At 38.6% G+C, this 22,616-nt stretch overlaps 1 protein-coding gene across 1 annotated transcript in view; it reads right to left on the reverse strand.

Annotated features, from left to right (window-relative positions):
- The window catches only part of akap12b (A kinase (PRKA) anchor protein 12b), a 38,867-nt gene extending 16,734 nt beyond the window's left edge, over positions 1–22,133 (reverse strand). The window contains exons 1-2 of the mRNA XM_067481349.1: positions 21,776–22,133; positions 4,435–4,510 (exon numbers count right to left, since the gene is read on the reverse strand). Coding sequence (XP_067337450.1) covers positions 4,435–4,510; positions 21,776–21,916 — 217 coding nt within the window. The 5' untranslated portion in view covers positions 21,917–22,133. The remainder of the gene's footprint in view (positions 1–4,434; positions 4,511–21,775) is intronic.
- Between the last annotated feature and the right edge of the window lie 483 nt (positions 22,134–22,616).

The raw sequence follows: 22,616 nt of genomic DNA on the forward strand, positions 1-22,616 counted from the left end.
ACTAGAAGTTTGACCATATTACTGTACTTTTAGGTCTTTTGCAGGAGCTAATGTGTGAATACTGTTGAGCTGGTTAAATAAAAGATATTTCAAATTATATTAAAATATTTTTGACAGCGATGCATACATACTGCATTTTTGACAGTGAGTTTTGAATGCTGAGTGGCATGAACAATTAAAAGCAGGTAACAAATCACTTCTCTGGGTTGATTAACTCTTCTACTTATCGTCTCAGAATCTTTCTGCATCATTTTGATTTTTGCTGTTAACAATGGCATTTTTAGTGAAATCTAGCTGCACACTTCCTGCCTGCAGGCCCTAAAACATTTTCTCATGGGCATCAATATCAAAAATATAAAAGCTGTCGGTCAACGTCCAAAAATAAAAAAGAATATTATTGCAGACTAATGCATTTAGTTTAGCTGATGAACAATTGTCTTTGCTTAATTAAATCTCTTGTTTTTTTCAGGCCATGGAGGAGAAAACACTATGCACATGAATTCATAACATTTTCATATTATTAATCCATATGTCATTTAGTCTGCACAGATTATTTATCTTGTAGAATTGGGGTAAATGCAGCTTTACTATCTGAATGTCGTTGTTCAAGCAAAGTTTGTGAGAGTGTAAAATTTGTGTGGTTTGTTGACTAATAAGTGCACATACATGCAGGCCTCACCCAAAATTACAAATCATATTTACAACGAGTTTAGGCTAATTCCACTTTGGCACTGAATAATCAATTTTTCCCCATAAAATCTCCTGGGCTCTGTAGAAAAATGTGCAGCTGTTTGCCAGTGCTTTGCCAGCTAAGAGAGTTTTGATTAGCTTTTCTCTTGATCAGGCAGTTTATGTGAAATGTTGGAGCATTATTTAAATAGCTGTGAAATTGTAGCTGAGGTTGTTCTTTAACAACATGTTATCAGCAGGAACAATTAGGCGGCTGGATTGTGTTATGATGACTATACAGCATGAAGCCATTTTGGCTGAGACCAGACCGAGCTTAAGTAAAGGGTGAGGTCCCTTCCACTGGCATGATCAACATTTTGGCAACACGGCCATGGGTGTCCCTGGAGCCAAGAATGAGTAAATCCAGTCTTGAATTAAATCATGTGCACAAAACCTCATAAAAGTTTACACCTGCAAACAAAAAAGTAATTAAGAAATGTAGCAAGCAAAAACTCTAGTGAATAATTTCTGATAAGAAATGAGACACCCACGACCAAGAGCATTTAAATATCAGTGCATGGAAAATATGTTGCTTGCTTAAAGTATTGCTAAATAGATATATTCAGCAATACTGTATATATTAGTCCATACAATGTCAAAAAAAGGAAGATTTTTGATGAGATGTTGCAATAGCCCTCATTTGCTTTTGCTGATTTAGCCCAAACTCCACTTAAAACCCTTAAAATGATTCAGTTTATAATAAGTGAAAGAAAAACCAAATAAAGCATCACTCACACTCTGACTGGAGGAGCTAAATTCTGCAAATGCTGTAGCACAAAACAGCAAGAGACAGAAATTTTCAAAATTTGAATTATGTTTCTTGTTTCTTTTATGGACTGAAAACTTACTGTATCTGACACGGATCAGTACACATACAGTAGGTTAAAGAATGGATTCAATTATTCATTGTAGTGGGGTCAGCTGCAGCTGAATCAAACAAACAGGACATGCACTGTTTGATCTATGAATGTTGTCCAGCATTTCTACAAATGAACACAAACACACTAACACACTCACACAGTCAGCACTATGTCCTTCTCAAGTCTTCCAACAAACTTCATCTGTTTTCAGCCTGTGAGCCATCTGGGAGGGACCAACTACTCACATCAGCTATGATGTCATTCTCTGGGCTCCCTCTGCACCCCAGACACCCACACCCTTGAATCAAGCAAAGCAAGTGCACACAGGCTGAGAGCACACAACACACAAAATCTTTTTTTTTTTTTAGCTAATCAGAATAACACATCAATGAGTCAACATGGATACTTTGACACATCATTTACTTTTGTAGACAGACTTGTTTAATTCAGATTAACAGTTACAATGTCGTGTGTTCCATTTTGATTCAAATTGTAGGAATGGTTGCATCATTCCCAGATGACTCTCTTTTTGCCATTATGTAGTTTAACTCCCTCTGACTCTACGAGTCTTTGTTACATGCAATGTTTATTCAGTTCTTCTCTCTCTAATAACCTAATAACCTGGTGTGTACAGTTAGGTGCAAAAGTTATAACCCCCTAATTTTGAAATGTCAATAAGAGTAAAACAAAGAATCTAAAGTGTTTGCACAAATGTAATTTTCATTATTTTACTTTAAATACATTCCTTAACCTTTTTTGTTTCTTCTGACAATAAACATTTGTACTTACTAAAAGTGCACTATTATTATATTAGGTTTAGGATTTAAGTTTGAATCCCCTTGCACTGAAATGACATTCAAGGAGAGATACAGGTCCTACATATCCCATTTTCTTTTTATCAAACTTAACAGATTCATTTATGTCCCATCTAAAAATGTTCATAAATGTCTGCAGAGAAGATCAATATTATGTAGTTACATGTTATCCAGGCTGCTGTGTGATGTGTTTGCGTGTGGAATTTTACTTCTGGACTGCTCCTCAAACTGTAAACACTCTGGTATACCTGATAGAGAGAGATTATGGTGGTGTGTTTTTGTATGTGTGTGTGTTTGCACGTGTGAATGTTTGCTCATGTGTCGGCCTTTTGATCTGCAGCCTGCCATTTGTTGGTTTTTGTTGTTATCACATAGATTCCTGTTCACTTCCTGTCTCTCACAATGCATCGCTGTCCTTATCAGCCTGCGCAAGAGGGAGAGTTGTGCTTCCATGGCTTTCGCTTAGCTATCTCCTCTCTCCGCTGCATATCTCTCTTCTTTTCACTCCCTATCACGGCGCTTTTTTGCAGCCTTGAGAGTCTTTCACAATATTAGTTGTTTTATGTTAGCTCATTACTTGGTCCTGCTAGTTGCCAGGCTTTATCAGCCAGCTGTTGGCTAACTGTCAAACAAGACGTCTTCACTGGTCCACAGTTTCTGGACATATCTGGTTGAGTAAGATGTAGGTGCAATGGTTTCTTATGTTCAGCAAGGAGCAGGACTACTCCTACACATCATATACCTTGAGAGCTGCAAAGTACAGATTGTAGTGATGTAGTGTCTGAGAGTTGAGTTTTGAAAAAACTGAAAACAGCCATATCATAGATAACACAAGACAACACAATTATTGGAAATCTAATCACATTTTCCCTGTAAAAAAAAAAAAATCATATTTGGACTTGTAAACAATATGTCTTCTGAATCCTCACGTCTTATATGGAGAATATCAATGCTTGCCCCCAACACACGTTTCAGAGTCCCTCAATTCGCTTGAAACAGGCTGAAGAACACATTTGTTGATGGAGCAAATGCACCCCGCACAAGGTCTGTTAAAAATAAAGTTCTTTAAATAAGCACTGTGTCAATAAATGATTTTACTACAAAAAAAAAAAAAACTCAAAGAGATATTCTGTGGAGGAAAGGTGGGAAATCAAACACCTTCAGTAACAATAGTTCTAAAAACAACTTTTGGACTACAAAGGCAGAAAGGAATACTGTGTGTTAGGTCTGAATAGTCATCCTTGTCAGACAGTACAATAATACCTGAGTTTGTGCCTAAGATTTAATCAATGTCTTGACATAAATATTTGGTTCCCCTTTGTTTCTGTTATATATCTTCATGTTATGCAGTGCGAAGTTACTTGCTACATGCTATATAAACTCTGTATCTGTGCTCTGAAGGGGTATTGGGTTACTCTAACACTGGATAGAATCTCTTCATTTAATAAGTTATTAAATAGGATATTTGACAGAGTGGTATGTGACATCTCTGTGTTTTAAGTAGTATAGGGTTACTACTTCCCCCTAGGCCATAACATATTATGAAGTGCACAGGTTGCTTTGTGCGAGGTCTAGGTCACGGCCTGATAAATATTTAGGGAGGGTGTACACACCCATGCAGCCCTCCCAGATTGAGGGAGACATAACAGAGTGACATTCAAATAAATAAAGAAAACACTGGAGATAGAAGGACACTGAAGGGGAAGGATAGAGCAGGTTATAATATAGTTGACATACAGTTAATAATATTTAAAAAAATCCTTGTATCTTCCACGTTATAATAAAAATATTAATTTGCTTCTATTACATCAAAAAGATTTTCCAAGACTATTTAAAAAGGAATTGCTGGATTTTAATACAGTGTCAAATTGATATTCCACACAAACAAGGATACTTTGTGCCAACGGTTCAAAAACCCAGACACAAACACACACAAACCTCACCACTCTTTACCTCGCCAACCACGGGGAGAGCACCCAAAGCCACACTGTAAATAAACAGGACAGATACAGACACACAAATACACCCACCTTCTGCCAGCGTGTTGTCCTCTGAGTGTCCATTCAGACTGGTCATGCTAGAGATTTGTCCATTTTTTTCCAAAGGCTGTAAAAGTAACAGAAAGAAGAGAATTCTGAGGGTCAAATTGATCAAATTTAAAAACACAAGAGCATTTGGACACATGGGGGATCAGTCTGTCCTGTCCTTGTTTTTAATTAGCTTTTAGTGAGATGAGGAAAAGTAATGACTTTAGTACTACAACAAAAATACCATCTACAGTCTGTCACCACCACTATACTGTAGACTCCATGTACTGGTTTTCAGATAATGCAATTCAGCAAATAAGTTCCTGCATCATAAATGACAAATCTTGTCTCATAATCAGTCTGTTACATCCTTAGGAGTGTTTGTGCCACTATGTCAGTACTTGATTGGTTTAAAGGTCACAGGTTCCTGCACTCCATTGAAATATGTTTTTGCTGTTCTTTAAGATGATTTCCAGTCAAGTTATTGAACCACTAGCAAAAATATACCAATATACTGCAGTACACCAACGAGGTTTTCCATTAGGGACATATGACAAGTGTGTTAACAAGTTAACAAGACACAACCTGACTCTCACAGCATCTCCTCAGTTGGTCCAACTGTCAGCAGTACGAAAGCAGGCAGATCCGAGCTTTTGTCTGTCTTGACCAAGGGAGAGGGAACTAGAGCGTCCCCACAGAGCTGCTAATCTAACTAATGGACAACTCAGCCTTTATTCCCAGCAACCCAAAGTGCTCCAGGAAAGCCCTGAAAAATGACACCACATAGGAGAGACCCTCTGTTTGGGACAGGCAGGAGGAACGTATTAAAAGATGAGAAAGAGAAAGTGAGAGCACGCTGGACGAGTGATGGGAGGGACTGGCTATCAGGAGCAGAGATGTCCCACATGTTGTTGTAAGGGCTTGTGAGAATTACAACACTGCTGCTGGGATCAGCTCAGCCTCCTGTGACTCTACTCAGGTTTAGGGGTATGGATGAACGGAGGTTGTAGGAAAGAACAAATATGGAAAAACTACTTCAGTAAAAACTTTAGTAAAGATCTACACACTGCTCGTCCATTCTATTAATACTGCTACACACACATTTTTTTTAATTAATCGTGAAGTGAGTGTGATTGTCATTTCTTAAGATGTGTAGTGGAAAATATAATTCAACCGCACCTTTATTTGTGTTCACCACCAGCCAAGAGTCCCCACCCAGCAAAGTTCATACAGAAATGGAAAAACTTTTCTCAAGTGCTCACGGTGCCATTCGGTCGTGGTTACTAAAAGGCTTCATCCGCCCAGGAACACAGTACTTGAGTAGATACACACACAAGACCAAGTAACTTCTGTAGATAGGAGTCAAAAGATAAACTGATGCCAATTAAATATAATGGATGCCTTCTCCTGGATGTTCACTGTTGAAATGACTTAAATCTGCCAGATGAAACTGAATACTGGGGCTTTAATCCCTTATAAATTAGTTGTAAAGCCAGACAAGACCCTAACTGAGCATTTGATTACAACCAAACATATACAGTAATAGATAAAATCCATTCCCACAAGGAGGGGGACAGTCCTTTTATTTTTGTCCTTTAAAGCCACAGGACCTTCGATTAGATCTGGTTTTAGCCACCAGCTGACCTGTAGACCTGCAGCGACCCCGCCCCACCCCCCGCCTCCATCTACATCATAACTGGCATTCCAAGGATTCCTTACCCTCTTCACCAAAATTCCACAGAGCCCCTAACTCCTGATGCTGTCCTCTTTTTTTTCACTCCACCACCCCAGAATATTCACCCTTTGACTCCATTCCTAAGTCCCGACACATAAGCCCTTTCTAAACTCTGTCAAAAGGGATCAAAAAGGATCACTCCTTAATCTGGGTGTCAGACATGATGCGGCAGCAGGTGTAAAAGTCACAATAAATCATTAATGAGTATTTGGACTTAAGGAGTTTAAATCTGATGTGTCAATGTAGTTTCAATCACGTCCTCAATCCACAAATGAATACTTCATGATGTTAGATGGCTCCGGTCAGAACAAATACAGGAAGTACAGCATCCTATATATAGCAAGGTGCAAGGAAAGTGTGTTAAAAGTCAGTAAGGATTAGTTTAAATGGAAGTGAGTGGAGGTCAGGGTGGTGGCTGGGGGTGCAGCATGTCCAATCTGCAGTAAAAACGCCTATTTAGAAATCTTCCAATCTTTCCATTACTTTGAACAAGTGTTTAACTTATTAATTCTAACCATCCTATTTTGCTTAACCACATCACAGCTTCAATCCACAGATTTTGTAGAAAGGAAGATTTTTAAAACTTTAAATGAGAGTTTGTTTATCCAGGGTTTTGCAAAATTAAACCCTATTGACATTACTTTTTGAAGATAGGACTGCAAGACTTATGACATGTCATATTATCTTTTTTATGGTTTGGTCTCTACTTCTTTCTCTATGCACCTTGCTACACACTCTTATTTACATAGTTATTTTAAAAGAGGATTTTCTAGCTACTGGTGAGTTTCTGGTTTAATAAAATGTAGATTTAAATTGATACAAATGTTTAGAATATGAAATAGAAAGCTTAAACTTTTTACCTTCTTATAAAAAGGGTTGTGTAATTATGTAAGGAAAGAGAATTTTTGACTGAAGGATCTCATATCCCACCCATGTATAAATTATTGAGAGCGAAGGCTGCGTAGGAATTATAAGAATTTCAGCTCCAGTTTATCATTTCGGTGAGCTGAAACCGAACTGACCCAAAAACTGATAGGTACCTCGTTGCCTATGCTACTCTGAATTCTTTCACGTGTCCTCAGAGAGAATATGTTGAAATTTCACTGCCAGTTGTGCATTTTTTGACGTCTGCTTGGTTGACATGGTCTGCCACAAAGACCTAAAGACAGACTTAGACATGCTACAAAAACAGCACAAAGGACCGGTCACCAAAACAAAACATCTGCTTAACAAAACAACGGCTGCTTTTCTCTGTACTACGATCAGTTATAATAAGAGTGAATTTAGGATCCTGGAAAACAACTGACTAGTTTGTTTGCCTGTTGTCTTTGTGCACTTAAGTTGCACTTTAAGCTGTGTTTACACAGTCCAATAAGGGATAGAGTATCAGTAAACACTTCCTTCTTTCAGCTCTTTTCATTTGTTCTTGGTCACATCTTCCTCTCTCAAGCCTCTTTCACTTGTGTATTTGCACATCCCTTAGGCACTGAGTGCGACGTGTGTGGCACTTGGCAATGAGCTTATTTAATTCAAATTTTTATAATCAACAAGAGAAGAAATACAATGGGTGAGAGACTGATGGAGCTTCTCAGACAAACACAGCAAGATATGAACATTAAAGCATAAGATAAATGATATTAGTTTCTCACAGTCAACAATGCCAATAAAAGAACAGCCCCAACTTTAAGATAAAGGCGGATGTAGATTGTTCCTCGGTCAGTAGAAACACCACTGCGCCACACTGTAAAATGTCACTTGGGTTTATTGATTTTATCCCCCATACACGGTTCTAAATGTGCAGCAGAGCTATTGTGTATTATCTGCTACTGAAAATAATCCCAAACGAATAGACCCTTTAAAATATTTTATGTATTCTTTGCCAATAATACAGTTTCCAGAATTTCAAAAATAATTCTTCTAACTAGTTTTTAAAGATGCACCATGTCTCCAATGTATAACTAATTCTAGAAAACAAAAAAGTTCTTATGTGCCTCTGTTTTTAAAGAAAGGGGACAAAATCCATCTCAAAGAATGTGGTTCACAGCTTGTTTTTCACACGAGCAACAATACATTTGTTAAATTGGCCTGTAGGGCGAGGTATTAATGGAGAAATTGTTCTCTGTATTGCTAAACCATAAACACTAACATTCCTGCATTTCAGTGACAAAGAACTAAACCTTTAGCTCTTCCAGTCACTCTTCTCGCTCAGCAACGTGACTGAAAAACTCTGGTTGGTTGCAAGTGCAATTAATCTTTACAACATTTACACAGTTTCATATCATTGTCACATGAGTGAAGCCTGTATACAAATATATATAAATATATAAAATGAGCTTTTAATGAAAAATAAATACTTCAGAGTCTAATTTGTCAGTTTGCTTTGTGCAAGAAAAACCTTTAAAACCTTTCCTATCTGATTGCACACAGCAGGAATTGCCTACTACTTCAGGATCAGTACCGGAGTAAAGATTACATTTTCTCGTTTGCTGTTTTCCTGTGATCTTTTCTCTCATTTTATCAGTCCTTCTACTTTAACTTTTATCCCCAATTTATCTTTGATTCTTATTTCCTCTTATCTGTCTCTCCCATTTACTACTTGGCTGCACATCTACACTCAGTGGCTCCAAGAGAGAGACGACCCACTGTCTCCTAAATCACTCCACAAAGGCCAGGAGCAGAGATTTATGTGCCTTAAACCAAACACAGACTGTGGGCGGAGGGGGTTAATGGAAAAGAAAAGGGTGACAGAGCTGGAAAATTGGATCGCGAACTTAGATCTTTAGTCTCTGAGTTGGTCAAGAGAACATGCCAAACTAAAGGTGCAATAAAAAGTTTGGTAATATTTATTTAATTTTAAAACAAAAAGAGGTTTTTCTGCAAAATGCTGTCAAAAAGGCTGAAGGAATAGTTCAAAAGACCTTAAAATGGTTGCAAAGAAACAGCAGGACACTTCAGACGAATAGTTTGCATTTGATTCAGTTTCTTCTGAAGCTTTTTTTTTTTTTTGGTTGTGATTTATATGACAAATAAGGATCAGAATGGATAACAGAGTGCCCATAATGGGTGAATGTAGCTATCATTGGGTTTAAAATATTTGAAAATCTCTGTAAACATAAGTTGGCATCAGATACAGTGCAGCACAGCTCATCACTAACCACGCAATAAAAGGCAATCATAACGCAGAGCCCATTATTGACGAAGCAAAACAGCCACAACAGTCACAAATTCACTCCATCTGGTCCATGTAGTGGTTTTAGTGCTTTATTGAGAGTGACGTGGAGAGCTGCTCTCGAAAGTTCACTGCTGCTTCTAAATTTCTTATCCTTTTAATAAACAGGGAGAAAAGAAAAAGATTAGTGCTCTGTCAGTGAATGAAACACAAGGTATCACGGATTATTCCCAAACAAAATCATGCACAAGCACAAACTCGCAGTAGGAGATAACAGGCTTAAAGACCCTCTGTGGGGTCGTAGTTTGTTCGTGACAGTTAACCTCTGACCCCCGAGGTGCGGACAGAGACTCCAAGCAGACGAAAGGAGGATGACGCCGTTGGAGGGGGCGCCCGGGAGAATGCTGCACAGGAAGATAAAGACAGAGGAAAAGAGGAGTGAGAGGACGTTAGAGATGTAAAGATAGAATGAGAAAAGCGAATAGAAACAGAGGAGGACACTGAAGAAAAATGTACTGAGAGAGATGGATAGTAGTGCCTCCCTAATGGCTTCATTTTTAAATGTTTAAATGGCAGATTATATGGAGCTAGAGCAGAGATTACATGTGAGGCTAATTGATGCAGTTCTTACTGATTTTCAGCACCAAGGTTTGAGGGAGCAGAAGTAAACAAGAACCACCCAAATTTTACTGCGTCACTGGCTACGATAAGAACCATCTCAACTGCAGAGGATTTTTAAATCCTCTGCAAACTAAGCTATTCTTTGCAGGTTAAAATAAATACTAAATTATTCATCCAGAACGGGAGGTTTCAGGGGTCTGGGAGAACCTCATATCTGTCTCTCACTTACTCTCCCTTCATGTTTCTTCACCTCTGTCAGCACCGCGTCTATTATCCCGAACCCCCACATTCAGTACATACCAAAGATCAAAGCCTGACAAGACCCTCGAAAGAACACTCTCACTGTTTCCACAATCAATTAACTCTGCTCAGGTGCTCACACTGACAGTACCTGGGCTTCTGTGTGTAGATCCCATTAGTGTGTGTGTGCGTTTGAGCAGTGCAAAGCAATAGCTGGACTTCCAATTAAGATCAAATTCTCAGTAAGGTGGTCTTGACTACAACACTAATTATTAAGTCTAAGCATAAGTCTAAGCTCCGTGTCAGTAAAAAAAAGCACTTTTAACACAGTACAAATGTTCATATCTCACTTCACTAGTCAGAACTAGACTTTGATTAGTTCTCAAAATGCTGGTTATAATTAACATATCTTGATGGACTACAATTTCTGCAGCACTGGAAACCACACAAATGTGCAGAAGCACATCTGATGTGATCTCAGCCTGGATTACATGTACATTGTGTGTTAAGACAACGTGAAAGACAAGGAGTTAGAGAAATAAAGAGAGCACAAGGAGAAAAGTTACCCTCAAGTCTGAAATGTATGTTTCTGTAAGACAGGAGATGACAGAGTAGAAAGAAAATATGCAAACCAGAAGAATAAATTACCCTGAAGCTGCAGTCACACACCTGTTAGATCCCATTTTAGGCCAAAAGACAAACCCTGGTTGTCCTCCTCTACCTACATCAGTGCATCACTAACCCTTTAACCCCAACCCTCTGTACCTCCCACAATTTGTCTATTTTTCATCACCCTCATCCCTTCATCTATGCACTGCCACACTTGAACAGCAAACAGAGCCAAACAACAATAACAACAGCAGCACTTGTTGTAGGAAAGACCCCCCACATCACGATCACAATCAGGTCACAGTGGCCAGTGTTTGACCCCAGGGGCCTGCCAAATGGGTTGAAATAACAAACCCACCCCCTTCACTAACCCCCTGATCAGCATCAGAGCTCCAGAGTCATATGTGACAAAATGAGGCGCCTTATGGGAAAGGGTGTTTGGAACCCACAGATGGTATAAACATGTTTTTAATTAATGAAACATTTCAACCAGACAGTGTTTGTTTATGGCTTAAGGGCCTCAAATTACTCTTAGATTGTCGCTGATATCTATATGTGTAGTCTAAATCTTGGCGCAGAACCAATCATAAGTAAGTCACTTAAACTGTAATCAATCCAAATACTTAAAGAACAGATTCCCAAGGTACATAACAAATATTATTGAGAAAAAAATCTATAATGCTCCTGAGAGCGAAAATCTGCTTCTTCCTTCCCAGCAGAAAGACATAAATTAAATGCGAGAGTGTAGAGTGGAGTGGAGTTGAGCTCCAGCTGTTCACCTAAATTAGTATATATTATTAGACAATAAAGTCCTATTTATTATTCAAAAACATAAGCTGGTTGAATTAAATCATTATAAATTTTAACCCTGCCACCATGTGTGCATCTTTTAGAGAGTTTGCCAAAAAATGTTTTATGATATTGTATTAAAAAGAATCTTAAAAAAATGATATTAGCTTTAAATAAATTGGGTAATCCAGTGAAACAGCAACAATGAGCACAGGGCTGTAAAGAACTGACACTATTTACCTTATCAGTCCAAGTCATGGAAAGCTCCGGGTTACGATTCAGCTACGTTCCTCTAGTGAAAACCCACCTACAGGGAACTTTTCCAGGAGTTATGGCCATTTTTAAAATGAACGAGGGGCCAAAACTTTAGAAAATGTCGCAACAATAAACACATTGTTCTTAATATAATTTGACAATTTAAATTAAGAACTAAGACATTATCACCTTGTAAAAGCAAAGCTGCTGCACTGAACTGCATTCGATTCTACATGTGTACCTAATGAAGTGGCCAGTGAGTGTATGTTTAAGAGACACACCGAACCAAAACAATGAACTGAAAGACAAAAAGGCCCTGCGTAGCAGAAAAGGAACTGTAAGAGATGCTTGTTGTTTCTCTGTGTCACCATGAGCTAAATTGGTTTTGATCTATTGTAAATCTAAACAAAGTTATTATTAGTGTAGTTTTAAAGCACAGGCAGACAAGATGCATTTCAGTGGAAACCTTTGTTAAAAGTTTTTCTTCTTTATTTTTAACAAAGTATTTTTTAACATGTTGCTAACTTGCATTTGACATTAACACAGTTAAAGACATGTGAAAGAAATCAACTTTTAAAAGGGGCCTGTGGGTTTTCTTTCCAAAAAAATTGGTTTCGTTACTTTGATTTGTCTGTTTAAGAAAGCAAGAACAGTGTAAAGGCTTTCGGTCGGGTAATGGAATTACATAGTCTAAAAATATGTAAATGACTTGACCACAAACAAGCACATGTTAAGTCATAGTGTCTTGTTGTCTCAATATGGAAATTGTATTTGTTGTGTCAACTGGACTTTTATTATAATATATGAAATATTGTCTGTTGTGCAAATTTGGGACACCTTATTAAAACTAGTTCACAATCAAAAGGTTACATTTTAGTCCCTCTTGGAATGAATCACTGAGTATTTCCTTGATGTGTAAAGCAACACTTCAAATCCTCTCAAATAAGTGAGCGATGACCATCTGATTCACTGCGGTGTACTGTATGTTTCTAATTATCCTGAAAAACCAGGGCATCATATGAGAGTTGTGACTCTCCCAATTACAGCTTGAATCAGTTTTGTGAGAGGGGGAGACATGTTCAGTGTTTTTGCACACAAAATGACTAAGTGTCTTAAAAATGTTACAGGTCCTTGCAGGCCACCCAGTTTTTATTAAAAATTCTGATTTTATGAACAGACCAAGGTTTATTTCATTCTTACTGCTTCCTGTTTCCTACTTAGTAACTTTGGACTTTAAAAAAATAATAACTTAACAATAAACCTTTCTTGAATTTAATAATAGCTTTGGTGTCTGAACATCACCACAAAACATAAATCACAGTCTTACACTATTTTACACTCATTTAAAAAAAATGATATAAAACTTAACCTGTCACCGGTTATATACTTACACCAACACATAAATTTACACCAATTAACCACAACATTATGACCACCTGTGCAACTTAATGCAATCCAATACCTACTTTTACATTGTTATCATTTTTCAGTTATTAAGTTGAAGCTGCCAGAAAGGTGATAAATCTACTCTACTTTACTCTACTTTACTTACTCTACTTTATTATTGACATCAAAGTGGGTCATACTGGGGTGCATTATAAGAAGAGGTGATCCTAATGTTTTGGCTGCCCTATTTCAAATGAATGAGGTGACCAAAACATTAGGACCAACTTTTATAATGCACTCCAGTTGGGTTATAAATCTCATTCATGTTTTTAAAAATCACATCTGCAAAGCGCCAACTAACAATAGATATCAATTAAATAAAGCATAGAAAATGCACAATATTCTGTGACGAAGAAGAAGTAAAAAGGACAAACATTCAACTAAAACAGCTAAAAACAAGTGAAGTGAATCTATCACTTAAGTAAGTGCACCACTGATCCCCATTTTTAGGTCAATGGGTTTTACTGTAATTGAACCAGGACCATGAATCAGTTATTTGGTCAATATAGTAAATTTCAGATGTCCCAGCTGTATTAGAGGGAGATTAGAGGGTCTACACAGACTCATACAAGTATCCTAACAAAGACAGCAGCTGCACTAAAGCTATGATTCACTGTTTGTCCTCCAAATGCTCCCACCAGCACCCACTATCATAAAAACACACAGGGTAAAACTCTCTCTCTCTCTCTCTCTCTCGCACACACACACACACACACACACACACACACACACACAAACACACACACACCATGACCTCACACATCTTCCACTGTGCTCCATGAGGCAGTCAGTGCTGCTGCATCAGGACCAGTGCTGATGAAAAATTGATGTGCAAAAAAAAAAATAACACAACTAGCAAGAGAGGTGAACAAGTCCATGAAAAAGTGGGTGCAGGGTGTGTCTGTGCACGTAGTTTCAATAACAAGAGTATGATCATTTGAAATATTGTATTGGGTGAAAGATTGTTCTCAGAAGAAAGATTAAGATCAGTTGTTTGTTCTAAAGCATAAAATGATCTCTCTCTTTGTTTTCCTGACAATAATGTTCTTCGCCAGGAGTGAAAGTCACATGTTGTAGAACATCTTAGGTCTCATAGCCTGAAAAAATCCAAATGTAACTTAACAGATTATTCTTCACACTTCACACATACTGATCTACTTTGATGACTTCATGTTGCCTCTTTCCAAAAGCACAGAACTCACCCCACTTTGTAAAAGCTTAAACGTGTCTGGTTCGTGTGAAACTTTTATAAACGTTATGCAAAAGTTTCTACATCCCGTGTGAAAATGTACATATGACTAAGATCCATTTTGTTACTAAATACTTTGCAGAAATAACGAACAAAATGGGCCTGGGTGCATCTTTACTCCTGTTATTTAAATAGAGTATGAGCTGACAGTTGCCAGAAAGATAAAATAAGATGAGTCATAGACTAAAAGGAGAAGAGAACGAAAAAAGGGTAAAGGATAGATGGATGAGCAAGTCCACAGAGGCTCATGATGTAACAGAGGTAAGAGGTTATTTTGAGCACAGTGTCGCATAGGAGGAGCGGCCACAGACTTTAGGAGAAAGAGAGACTGAAATACCATTTTAATATAACAAACCACAAGACTTTTGTGATCAGTTCCACCTCATAGAACAGGGTTTAAATACTTCTATCTGAAATTCATAGAATCAGACAACAATCCTCTGTTTCATGCTCAGTGGCTCGTTCCTAAACTCTGTAGAGCAGTCTCTGTGAGGGAGGAAGAAAGTAATTATACTTTAATTAAATTTTGTGCATGATCACAATCTAATTGTGTAAGGATATGTATCCTGATTTGATTCACGCTGTAATGTAGGATTAACCCTTTGCTTTTAAACAATAATTTCATTTAAAGTCTTTGTTGACACCTTTAATTTTGCACGAAGACAAAGAAACCTTTCAAAACCGCTGCGGTGGCAAAGAAGACTGCTTTAAAAGAGGACGCTGATGTGGCAGAGACTTCCATTCATAATGATTGATCAGGGTAGAGTAGCTCTACGAGTCCCAGTGGGGCAGCGATCAGGCCAAGCTCCACCGGACAATAACACATCATCACCAGGAGACAATGATTCTCAGGGAGGAAATCCCCTCCTCAGTATTGCAGCATCACTTGGACCAGGGACAAATCATTGCTACTGCATGCTAATGTGTTTTTGTGCGCAGTGAAAGTAAGAAGATGAGCCTCCTAATAAATAAAACACCATTTTCTAATTTGTGCCAATGCAGTTCGAGCGTGAGTACGAGCACAGCACCAACATCAACATGTCAAAACTTGAAACACTCCAACAATCTTTTATTTGGTTCTTTTGTTTCTTGCATGCATTTTCTTTATGTGTTTATCTTTCAGCAAATTAATCCAGGAGTATGTGTGCATGATCAATGCACTCAAACACTCAAATATTTTTTAAATATTTATTTTAAATAGCTTTAAATATTTTTAACATTTGACTACCAAACAAAGCGGAGATATTTGTATGTAACTCCTGTTTACAGTGGGTGGATATCTGTTGGGTTTTGCCAGGAAGATCAAGAAGTGATCAAAAGTTCAAAATTATTAAACTTATGTAACTTTTTGTTGTTGTTGCCATTTGGGAATTTGATATTGTTCTGAAGACTCATTACTGGGGTGAAGTCTAATTTGTGGGGGGGTGGGGATGGAGGAGAAATAAAAGAGCTCTGGTTTTTCACATCCTTAAAACACACACGTCTGTTTGTTACCGTAATGGAGCTGGCAGTGAATCCAAAAGATGGAAGATAGGAAGCTAGCTGAGGGACAGACTAATGAACAGAGAGCCACTTCCTGTTTCTCCTCAACAGGAATGAGAAAACAGAATAAAAACGTGATTTAATTTTCTCTTTGGACAAAAAGCCAAAACAGAGTTCACAAGTTCATTATTCCAGTTGTCTAGTTGTCTACTCTTTGGTTGTCATTTGCCGAAAGCCATTTCAGAGCTGATTTATTCATATTTTTTTCCAAAATGTATACTATTTCCATCTGTTTACATTCGACCAATTTTGGGTTGTAATGTAATATTTTTACAGTCAAGTATTCTAAGTTTGAGTTTAAACAAACAATTTCAGAGAGGAGAAACATATAATATCTCATTATAAACACATCTCTGTAGTAGATAGTTGGCACAGTGAACTCCACATAATGACGTGTGACGCAGACTTTGTTGGATTTGTTTAGGTGGGAGTGTTAGCAATAGTTTGTCCTCTTGCATACATTTTCATTTGCTCACAGAACAACTTTCTCTATTTGGCTGTGCTCTAACTCCATTAAATGAATTACTTTGACTCTGACTCTGATAGAAACTCAGTGAACCCACTAAACATGCTGAAAAGGCGTGTTGGCTTCCAGGATGAAGACAAACCTCTAGACCAGTCTGCTATTTATCAATACATACGGTGACATCTGACATGTCTTTTTAAGATGTTTTGTTTTGGTTTTAATTATGGTCAGGTTGAAGATGCTGACTATATATTAAGATGCTAGTTTTATTTATATTATTTATAGTATTTATAGTATTTGACATTTTATATTTGCTTCCATTTAAAACATGAGTTGTAGCTAAAGTCTGTTCAACAGTCCAAATTTCCGACTATTTAGTTATTTAGTTTTAAAATATTAGTTTATATAGGCCAAACTTTTATATTCAATTCTATATTAACAACTTTCCTCAGAAATACCCTAAACTAATCTGTCTTCCATATCCAAAACAGACCGGCTGAAAGAAAACTAAGCTGCAACAGTGAAAGCATTGATTTTTTATTTGATTTTTGAAACAGATTTGTGATCAGTGTGGGGCCCTGACAGTAAGACCAGTCTCATACCTTCAGTTTCAACACAAAGACACACACACACATATACACAGATACTGAGTTTCTTTCACCTGACTCTCACTAGGCCTCTGTCATCAGTGCCCTTTTAAAAATCAGGCTAAAAGCACAACAGAGAGAACAATGGGCTGATTCATCTGCCTTTAAATCACACTGGAGGGTCCCCCTCTAGGCTCTCTCTCTCTCTCTCTCTTTCGCTCTCTCTCTCTCTCTCTTTCTTTTTTTCAAACTTTCTCTCTCACTCTGAGCTCCACACACATCGCCTCTTTCCTTGCCCACCCAAAAAGCTGCTGCACCGACTCCGCTGTTGGTTTCTTCCTCTTGTTCTGTACTCGTCCACACAAGGGCCCCCGCATGTCTCTGTCCCAGCCCATCCTCAATAGATCCTCTGTCTGACCCCCTCCGCCTCCCATTTGTGCTCTCTCTCTGTTAAACAGGATAATCAGAGCCACAGCAGTGTGTGATCAGCCGCAGCTCATTATACAGGAACATACTGTATGGCCCCAGCAGACAACATTACACAACATGATGCTGCGGATTCACCAGCTGCTGCTATTGTGATGGGTGGGGGAACTGACATGTGACGCAGATCTCATGTTAAGGTTGTTATTTGTGAATGAGATGTGAGTGAGTAAAATGACACTTAATTTACTACACCGTCATAACTCCAAAGATCCTATGATATCCCCTCTCTGGTCACATGCAGGGTTGCATCTTGCTTTTACGTAGAATTAGTTTCTGAACATGCACAACCACCAATTCAAACTGTCAAAGGCTATATGAGGTTGTCCCTGTAGCATTGAAGTAATAATAATATTTGTTCAACTGCCTATAAATCCCAGGTCTTTCAGTGTATAACGTGTGATAAAACAACAAGAAGTCGAGCAGAGGTTTACAGAGGTTTTATAGTCATCGAATTACCATCAAAATTAACGTTGGGTCATTTTGTCTACTATTTACCTCAATTTGATTTGTCGGGTTCGGAGCAATTTCCAGTGGACTCTGGCAGGCTCACCGACCAAGCTTCAACATTGAACATGTGGACGTGCTCAGCCAACAGAAACACAGATGCACTGTGATTAGACACGACAGAACAGTCTTACATTTTTCTGTTTTGTCTTTTAATGGCCAAGGGGAAGTGGAAGGTAAATGTGACTGCAAATAAAGCTTCTGAACAGGCCTTGCCAAGCTGTATCAGCAAATGTACATGGGTGTCGCTCTGAGACGTTTGTGTGGCCCTTTCTTACCTACTTGTAAATTTTGCTTTTGAACTTTCTAACTCAATCCATCAATCAGGCTGTTTGGTGAGAGTGCTCATCTGCAAGCATCTGTGATTCTTCTCAACTGATCTGCAGGCACGTTGCCTCACAAGATACTTTTGCATTAATTTGTGTTGTACTCCAGTGCTAGGAATGACATTAACAGTGATAAACACCATGCTTTAATAAACAATGTCTGGCTTCATACATTAAAATATAACACGTCCAACATTGAATATGCTTTTCAGACAAATCTGTAACTGTCCAGCCATGTTGGGATTTTTTCCAAAAAACAAATGATTCCATTTCTGAAAGGTATCTCGGGGAAAGAAGACTTTTAAGAAATTTGTTTGTGACACTGGATGTTACTCTGAGAAATACTATATAAGTGATTGCATAAGTGATTGCATATTTACATATTTCTGTGTTATAAATTGAGGCACATGCCTGAAAGCCTCAGAGTACAGCAGCGTCAATAGGCGTAAGAAAGGCAAAATGTCTTGAAAGGATCCTTTAATATTCAGAAAAAACAAATGTGTAGCATTAATAAGGTTACTTTTAGTGTAGGATGCAACAAAACAACCTTCATGAAAGTAGGTTACTGTAAATCATGTAAACACCCACTTTTACCAGAACCATATTGTGATTATTTTGATAATACTCATGAGGCTGCTGGAAACACAGAGGTATGAGGAAGGCGGGTGGTGGTAGTGGAGAAAGAGGAATTGCTAAAATTCCTCTGAGGAGCGAGGAGGATATTTATCAACTGTGTATCAAGCACCTAGGCCCCATCTGCTTCAACCGAAAACACACACACACACGTGCACACACTTCCCCTTACTCTTGGATACAAATGTATTTAACTTTTCTCCAACCATTTCAAAAAACATTAGTGTCTGTGTTTGTCCTTGAATCTTATAAATGTGGAATGCTCAAAAAGAAAACTCTCAGTTAAATCTGTTCCTCTTACAACCTCCTTCCTCTGAAGTACTTCAGGTACAAAGTACTTTGTACCACAGCCAAGGCCACGATTCTCCTCAGCTGTATGGAGGAGAAAGGTTTTCCCTCACTACAGCTGACATCTGTAATTCTCTGATTTCAGCTGCTCAAATGGGATCTGCTGCTTTGTTGCTTCTCCTTTGTCTCGTGTGACTGTAAATTCAATGTTTTGGAGTGTGGGACTCTTGGTTGTACAGAAACAATTTGAAAAGATCTCCTTGGAAAGCTGTGATGAACATTTTCACTATTTTCTGAGTTAAAAAAAAAAAAAAACCTGGTGATGTAAATAATCACTAGTTGCAGCCTTATTCACTCACTTCTGTAAGAACTTTGTAGGTTGATTTTACACGAGGCGCTAATGCACACTGGAGTCTTTTGAAGCAATGCTGGATGTGTGCTACAACCCATCATGGTTGACATCATTTTGGCAGAAGAGCTTGTGTCAACATTGAATGTAATATCTGTCAGCTTCATTTCTTCATGCGCCATATTCTCATGAAGCAGCTCCATCAGTCTCACTGTAAACTTTAAAGGGGTTTGCCTCCAAACAGAACAATAATGATATTCAGTGGGGCAAATAGTCCTAAGTTGTGATGCCCTTTTTAGCTTGTGATGTTTGAATTATTTAATTTAAAATTTGCGTCATAGATTTTACTCGATTTGACAGAGATGACCATAAATGCGTTTAGTGGCCTACAGCATCACAGCAGCACAAACGTTGATGTACCTTCACAGCTGCATTCACAAAACATAATAGATGTACTCATGTGGGACTAGAAGCCTCGAAACTTTTCAATTCATACATTCCAATGTTACAAAACAAGATCATGAGGATACCTTTTAACTTCAAGGTTTATGAAAACATCCCACACAGGTTATGTTAACTCACTGGAAATCAATGGCCTGTAAAAACTACAGCATCATTCTTGAGAATTAAACAATAATATGGCCATTGTTAAACTGTTAACCAGATATTAAGCCCCTTGTGCTTTTCTGTCCCACCTAATGTCTTCCTCAGTGTCATTTGACCTTTCTGCTGACTTTTTCAGGAGAAGACAGGCCCAATAATGTGACCTGTGACCTCCAGTCTATAAAAAAGTCAATAAATCCAATAGGTTATACGATGTGTGAAAAGAGCAGGTGGCAACACATACATAGTCATTAGTAAGTGCCTTCCAAATATTCATTCACACAAACCTGAGCAATTTACACCAAGGTAATAGCGCTGAGTCGGCAAGATGCCTCACGGGATGGCAGCCGAACCCAAATAAATCATACATTGCTGGGGACATGACAAGAGCATGTTGACTAATACACAATCTGTTTCTTGTACATGTTTCATTACAGTATAGAAAAAAATAGCAAAACAAAACTATTTGTATGTGTTCAAAGTTTCCTAGAGTTGTAACCATTGTTCATTCTATCAAAGCCTATCAAATTCTGGAGTCACAGGGTCGAAATTACAGAGACTTAATCTGATTTTAAATTAGCTTAAACGGATTAATCGAGAAGTGAATTCACAGATAATTACTTACGCTGGACATACATCTCTGTCTTTCATTGTAAATTGAATTTGTGATTCTTTACTTCAACCATAACAGTATCCTGTGTAATAAATGGTGTTTGTTATGTTTATGTTAACACATAATTTCCCTTTCACCCATTTATATTGTATGTTTGCCTGTTTACGTATTGGGGTGATGTTGCACAATGCACCTTATCATTTTTAATATGCTGGACTTTTATTTCAGCCTTATATGTGTCAATTGGGAATTAAATGTGTTGTTTGGAAAGAGATTTTTTGAAATATGGTTTGAGATGAAGATATGAAAGTAAGATTATTTAGGGGCAAAGGATGATGAAAATGCCACAGGAAGGGCAGTAACCAGGCCCTGTTATGATCATGGTGTTACAGTGCACTTCAATAATTCATCACTGCTCTATTCAAAGCTGGGGTTCAGCTAAGGCCTTCAAAAGAACTGTCTAAACATAATATGTGGTTCTTCTTCCAGAGTGGTGAGCTCAGGTGGCCCGAGTGGCTGTAAATCTGGACCGGACAGAGCTGCTGGGGTTTTATTACTGCGGGACTGCAGACAACTCGACCCATTACTCAGCAAAAACGGCGTCGGACGCACACGGAGGCTGAGCGCTGCAGCACGTTACAGATGCGCACAGAGCGAGGACAGGGAGGAGGGAGGAGAAGGAGGTGACGGCGTATGTGTTTGCAAATACACAGGTGTTAACTACCAACATAACTTAAGTATAAAGGAGAAGCGGAAAGCTAACTAACAAGGGTGACATTGGTCTCGGTGCACTGTGCGGGGGTGAGGGGGGGTTTGACTAAAAGGCGTCGGTACCTTGTCGGAGAGGATGCTGCCTTCCTCCTGGAGCACCTTCACCTCCGATCTCAGCTCACCGGGGGAGGCTGAAGCTGAGGCTGTGGCTGAGGCATCCTCCTGGCTCTTCCCGTCCCGCTGCGCTGAGCTCTCTGCTCCCATGGCTGAGCGAGCACAAAGGTGAACTCTTCTCGTCTTTGGCTACGTTGACTCTAAAAAGAATGTCCACATCCAACGCGACCTGCACAGCGCGACTGTGTTACAAGAAGCCGCTGTCCAGATTGTCCAAATTACGAGCTCTTCAGTGCAGCTCCGCCCCGGAGTGGCCTGGTTCTGGAGTGACGAAGTGTGAGGACCAGCAAACTCTTTTAGGACACCCCCACCCCCCTCCACCTCCCGTCACTATCACATGGTGCATGGTGCATCATCAGACGGTGGTGATGGAAGAAACAGACTGAAATAAGGAGGAGGGGTGTTTATATATATACGTCTTTAGATCGAGTAGCATTTCATAAAATCCATCTTAGGGAAAATACTAGATGCAGGTCTTTGAGTGGCAGACTATAATGAAATGAAATCCTGTTATACTTCAAACACAACACAAACACCATTGGACAAGAGTAATAAATAAGTATTAGAGACTCATGCTGTAAGAAATGGATTAAAGTATGTCGTGGGGACATGAGAGAGGCACATTTTGATTGCTATGGTTGTCTGTACTGGTTTGATTATGTAGAGCAGGCCTGTCTCTCCAAAGACGAGCTGATGTTTAGGTTTAAATGTTAATTGCAGGTTGAGCCATTATTTTAGTTGGAATTTCAGAACGCACAAATTACAGCCAAGATCACACAGGCACAGACTG

The sequence above is a fragment of the Channa argus genome, chromosome 17, assembly GCF_033026475.1.
Source record: "Channa argus isolate prfri chromosome 17, Channa argus male v1.0, whole genome shotgun sequence".
In the NCBI taxonomy this organism is placed as follows: domain Eukaryota; kingdom Metazoa; phylum Chordata; class Actinopteri; order Anabantiformes; family Channidae; genus Channa; species Channa argus.